A 6,573-nucleotide genomic window follows, 5' to 3' on the forward strand; every position below is an offset into this window, starting at 1 on the left:
CCAAAAATGTTATCCACCATGACCAAGTGGGATTCATCCCAGGGATGCAAGGCTGGTACAAAATATTCACAAATCAATAAACGTGATACATCACATAAATAAAACGAAGAATAAAAACCACAAGATCATATCAATAGATGCTAAAAAAAAGCCTTCGACAAAATCCAGCATCCATTTCTGATAAAAATGCTCAGCAATGTGGGAATAGAGGGATCATATCTCTACATAATAAAAGCCATATATGAAAGACCTACAGCCAGCATCATACTCAATGGGCAAAAACTAAAAGCATTTTCCTTAAGAACAGGAACAAGGCAAGGATGCCCATTTTAGCCACTCTTATTTAACATAGTACTGGAAGTCTTAGCCACAGCAATCAGACAGGAAGAAAAAATAAAAGGGATCCAAATTGGAAAGGAGGAAGTGAAACTGTCATTATTTGCAGATGACATAATACTATATGTAGAAACCCCCAAGACTGCATCAAAAATTTACTAGACTTAATAAATGAATTTGGAAAAGTAGCAGGATACAAAAATTAACATCAAGAAATCGATGGCATTCTTATACACCAATAATGGACTCACAGAAAGAGAAACTAAAAAAAACAGCCCCATTTACCAATGCGGCAAAAAAAATTAAGATATCTAGGAATAAACTTAACCAAAGAAATAAAGACGTATTCGCAGAAAACTACAGGTCATTGAAAAAAGAAATAGAGGAAGATATAAAAAAGTGGAAGCACATACCCTGTTCATGGATTGGAAGAGTTAACATCATTAAAATGGACATACTACCCAAAGCAATCTATAGATTCAATGCAATCCCCATCAAAATACCAACGACATACTTCACAGAATTAGAACAAGTACTTCAAAAGTTTATATGGAACCAAAAAAGACCTCAAATAGCCACAGCAATCTTGAAAAAGAAGGACAAAGTTGGAGGGATCACATTACCAGATTTCAGGTTATTCTACAAAGCCACAGTAATCAAAACAGCCTGGTACTGGCACAAGAACAGGTATATAGACCAGTGGAACAGAACAGAGAACACAGAAATGGACCCAAGGCAATATGCTCAATTAATATTTGACAAAGGTGGCAAGAGCATACAGTGGAGTAAGGACAGCCTCTTTAATAAATGGTGTTGGGAAAATTGGACAGCTACATGCAGAAAATTGAAACCAGACCATCAACTTACACCATACACAAGAATCAACTCAAAATGGATAAAAGAATTAAATGTGACTCATGAATCCATAAAATTCCTAGAAGAAACTGTAGGCAACAAAATTTCAGACATCATACGCAGCAGAATTTTCACTGATACATCACCTAAGGCAATAGAAACAAAGGAGAAAATGAACACATGGGACTACATCAAACTAAAAAGCTTCTGCACTGTGAAAGATACAATCATCAAAACAGAAAGGCTGCCCACTGTATGGGAGAGCATAATTGCCAATGATATATCAGATAAGGGGTTAATTACCAGTATATATGGAGTGCTCATACAACTCAACAAAAGAAAGACAAAGAACCCAATTAAAAAATGGACAGAGGAACTAAATAGACACCTCTCCAAACAGGACATACAAATGGCCAAGGGACATATGAAGAAATGCTTAAGATCACTAATCATTAGAGAGATGCAAATTAAAACAACAATGAGGTATCACCTCACACCTGTCAGATTGGCTACAATCAACAAATCATCAAACAACCAGTGTTGACGAGGGTGTGGAGAAAAGAGGACTCTAGTACACTGCTGGTGGGAATGCAGACTGGTGCAGCCACTATGGAAAACAATATGGTGTTACCTCAAAAAATTAAAAATTGACCTGTCATTTGATCCAGTGATCCCACTTCTAGGAATATACCCTAAGAAGCCTAAAATACCAATCAGAAAGAATATATGTACCCACATGTTTGTAGCAGCACTATTTACAATAGCTAAGATCTGGAAACAGCCCAAGTGTCCATCAGTAGACGAATGGATAAAAAAGCTGTGGTACATATACACAATGGAGTACTACACAGTTGTAAGAAAGAAAGATCTCTTATCCTTTGAGACTACATGGAGGGACCTGGAAAGTATTATATAAGTGAAACAAGCCAAATAGAGAAAGACCAGTATCGTATGATCTCACTTATTTGTGGAATATAATGAACATAACAGTCTGAGGAATGGGGTAGTCCCAGAGACATGGAAGTGGGGTACAGACTGACAATCCCCAGAAGAGGGGGTGGGGGAGAGAGATAAACCACAGAATTTTATGCATGTATGCATTACCAATGGACATAGACAACAAAGCTGAGGACAGGGCAGGGAGGGAGGGAGAGGGGGGATTCATTGGGGGAAAAAGGAGAAACATCTGTTACAAAAATAAATTAATTAATAATAAAAAAAAGTTAGAATCTATAGCTATTTTAGGAAAATGAGGATGAAAAGGAAAGACCCCGCTAAACAAAAGAAAAGCTAATTCGTTAGAGAAAAGAGTGCATGGAGCAAAAAGGGACATTTGTAAAATATGTAATAATATTTAATGGCCTCTTTAAGGAATCTGTGAGGTGGTAGAAACATAAAGAAATCTCAACCAGCAGAAAAGACAAGAAAAGTTTCATCCAAAGAGCCAGTGCTAACATTTAGTTGAATGACTGTGCAGTTTAAATATTTAAATGTTTTCATAATATTGATAAATGTTCAGCATGGGTGACCAAGGGAAACAGAAAAGGCACAAATAAACACTCTAATGAAATATGAGATATATGGCAGGCATGGTAGAAAATAAAACAATAAGAAAATGATGCAAACAATCTTCTGATGGTACATTTGAATGATGGTAAAATAAAGAGACTTTAGACAAAACTATAAACTTTTCAAAAGGAAATTTTAATAAATGTACATCAGGCAGAATATATATCCCACGCAGAAAATCTGAGATGATTTTAGAATCAATCAATAGAAAAGATAACAGAAATGGAGAGCAATCCATAAACAAAACATGTACTTATTAGGCTATAAGTTTACTTGGCTGCAACAAAGATTCCAAAAAACATAGGGATGGGCAAGGGTACATTTATAGTTGTATGGAGAAAGACATGCAGGTTATGATTATAAAATAGTACAAGAATAAACTCTGTTTTGCATACTCACAACTGTAAACCTACTTCTGCCAATCCCTGTGTGTCTTAAACCAGATACAAATTTACTTCTGTCTCTGGGTAAGTCAGGGTTGGTGGCCCAGGCAGCCTCAGAAACATGGGTTCCTCTGCAGTGTTGCCCTGCCATTTTCAGCTCATGATTCCATCTCCTGACCAAAGGAAGTTGCTTCAGACGCCGCCACCCTATGTGCATTCCAAGCTTCAGCAAGTGGTATAAATGGAAGGAGAGAACAAACCATTCCCTTTTACAACCTACCAAAAGTAACTACCTCTAGAGTCTAGAAAGATGTGATACACCATAGTCTGGGTTTCCCCAGGACAACTTACTAGAGTTCAAGTTCTAGACCTAGAACCAAGGTGATGACAATGTGTAATTCCTCCTGCAATAAGAACAATTCACACCACTCCTTCCTAGTTCATCCACCTGTGACAACCAAATGAAAGACTTAATATTCAGTCGCCGTAACAGAAAAGTTTTTATTAGGAGTAAAACTTACAAAGAAAGGAGAAATTAAAAACATTGACCATCAACTCCATCCCCTCTACCACCATTGAATCCCAAAATAGGATTGATTCTCACCTCATCTGGGCATCCTCCCTAAAGCTAGCAGCAACTTGACCTCTTCCAGGACTGAACAAAATGTGTTCTTTGTAAGGCACACAAAAGAGGTAAGCCAAATCTTAGGACAATATCCAACAAACAGGAGGCAGTACACTCACTGTGAACCTCTTGGAAGTTTTTACAGAGATCCTGTTAGAAGAGATGAGAGGTTTAATTGACCTCACTTCATATCCACATTTCAAACAGAGAAATTCATTTTTCAAGTGACATAACTACTTCCACATTTATGAATAGAGCTATGTTTGCCAACACCAGACTGTAACACGTTTCATAGTTATTAGATAACCATGTAATGGTTACTTTTGCTTTGCTAAATTAATACATATAAAGCACACATATACTCAATACTTGGTCTTATCCTCTCTTTATTCTAAACAAAATTACAAATAAATTAAAATGCAATGAATTAAAAATACAGACTTATTTTACTTTTTTGAGACTAGGGATGATAACATATTATTCCTAGGACTTATTATAGTACCTGCCTCACTTAAGTTTCTTTTAAATAAATGAGTCACAGCTATATTGCTATGAAAGGTGTTTTGTCACATTGTGGACATCTCAACTGCTCTGAGAGAGATACTTTTTACTAAGGAGTCCAGTGACCGAGAGCTCACAGCAATTCGAGGGTTTGAGGACACTCTAAAACTAAAACCACACACAAGTTAGGAATTCCCAATCCCATTCTGGATGATATTGCACATTCATTGGATAAAGGCATAAAAATAGCATATCCAGAGTCAGTTTATCCTATCCACAAGTTTCTCCATCACTAGGAGTAAGGAAATGTTGGGATCAGGAGCAAAAAATGAATGCAGAAAATATCCACAAGTCCAGCTATCCAGGTACAGCCTAGTCGCCTATGAAACCAAGTGTCCATGACTACTTTGCCATGAGACTCGTAGGACTAGAGGGACTTCTCACCATGGACTGGCCTCTACCCATATAGCCTAGGACAGCCATGGGCAGTGTCGGAGCCTCTGAAAAAATAACTAGAATATATTAATATCTACCCTTTTCTGTTGAACACCCTGAGTACTCGCTGGCGGATCTGCTCAGTCTTCACCCCATAGACAATTGGATTGAATGCAGGGGGCAGAAGGAGGTAGAGTGTGGCCAGAAGAACATGGACATGATGGGGTACATGGTGGCCAAGACGGTAAGTGAGGAAGGAAAACATTCCAGGAACATAGAAGACCAGGATGACACAAATATGAGACCCACATGTGCTAAAAGCCTTTAATCGGGCCTCGACCCTCGGTACCTTCATCACTGCCTGGAGGATGAGAGCATAGGAAATACCAATGGACAGGACATCTAGTCCAACCACAAGCAGTGCCACTACCAACCCATAGGTTTGGTTCACGGTGGTTTCTGAACAAGCAAGTTTTACTATAGCCATATGTTCACAATACACATGGCCTATGACAGTGGTGTGACAGAAGATAAGTCTCCCCAACAGGACAGGGAAGGGGAGGAGGAGGACTAATCCCCGCAGCAGCACTGCCATTCCAATGTGCCCTATGATCCCTGGATGCAAGATGGTGGAGTGGTGCAGAGGGTGACATATGGCTACATAGCGATCCAGAGCCATGGCTACAAGTACCCCCGACTCCATGGAAGAGAACGCATGAATGAAGAACATCTGGATCAGGCAGACAACGTACCCAATCTCATGGGCATCAACCAGGAGCACTGCAAGCGCTTTGGGTGCAGTAGAGGAGGCCAGGATCAGGTCAATGCCAGAGAGCATAGCCAAAAAGATGTACATAGGCTTGTGCAAGGATGGGTCAGTCCAGATGATGAAGAGGATGGTGACATTGCCCACTAGAGCAAAGAAGTAAAGGGCACACAGCGGCAATGCTATCCAGTGCTGGCTGTCTTCTAAACCTGGGATGCCATTTAGGAAAAAAGAAGGATGAAGGAGACTCCCGCTGGAATTACTAAGGGCCATCATGAATGACTTAGAAAGAGAAGAGAGAAAAGAAAACACAATCATGATTTCTCCATTCCTGGTGGGTTATCACATTGTCCAGACCTGGCTGCCATCTTCATGAGAAGAAAGCAGTTTAAACTGCAACACAAAGGAATAAAGAGAATAAAGATACAAGAAAATCTCTTCTTGAGGTCATTTTTTTAAAGATGAGACATCTACATGTCTGAATTAGTATAGTCTAGTTTCATTTAGAGATCTGAGTAGGCATATGCTTCTTTTAGAGATATGTTTAGAGTCTGCCATTTAATTACTTCTAATTTGGAACTGTCTACTTGAAAGGATTTTCTGTATTAACTCGGCATTACTGAACACCATAAATCCATCTGTTACTCTCCAAATGTCTCCCTCAGTTTTCATAACATAGCACTTTACAGTTGTTTCTCCTGTATCCACGCTCCCAACTCCTTCTCCATCTGGCTATCCATCATATGTTGGTGATTCCAGGGTTCCATCTTCCCCTCTGTTCCCTATTCCACATGTTATGTCTGACTGAGTTCATCCTTTTACATGGTTTTAACTATTTATATACTTTCATTTCTTCCATGTCTATATATCTAAGTCAAATATCTTTGTGAAATACACACCCATTATTTTTCACTTGCTTTCTACCACACATTCAATATAGTCAAGACTGAATTAACTCACCTATTCTTCCCAAATCTGCTCGACCTCCCTTTTGTTCATATTTCTGTGAATTACATCACTATCTACCTATCCAACCCAATGTAGAAACTTGAAACTATACTTACTCAGTCTTATCTCTCATTCCTTTTACCTATTCACTAGTT

At 38.8% G+C, this 6,573-nt stretch overlaps 1 protein-coding gene across 1 annotated transcript; it reads right to left on the reverse strand.

Annotated features, from left to right (window-relative positions):
* Positions 1-4,798: 4,798 nt before the first annotated feature.
* On the reverse strand, positions 4,799-5,788 carry LOC118628598 (olfactory receptor 52L1-like). Its single transcript, XM_036259571.1, has one exon. The coding sequence runs from the start codon at positions 5,786-5,788 to the stop codon at positions 4,799-4,801; it is 990 nt and encodes a 329-aa protein (XP_036115464.1).
* Positions 5,789-6,573: the final 785 nt, after the last annotated feature.

Source organism: Molossus molossus, unplaced genomic scaffold, assembly GCF_014108415.1.
Source record: "Molossus molossus isolate mMolMol1 unplaced genomic scaffold, mMolMol1.p scaffold_m16_p_13, whole genome shotgun sequence".
In the NCBI taxonomy this organism is placed as follows: Eukaryota; Metazoa; Chordata; class Mammalia; order Chiroptera; family Molossidae; genus Molossus; species Molossus molossus.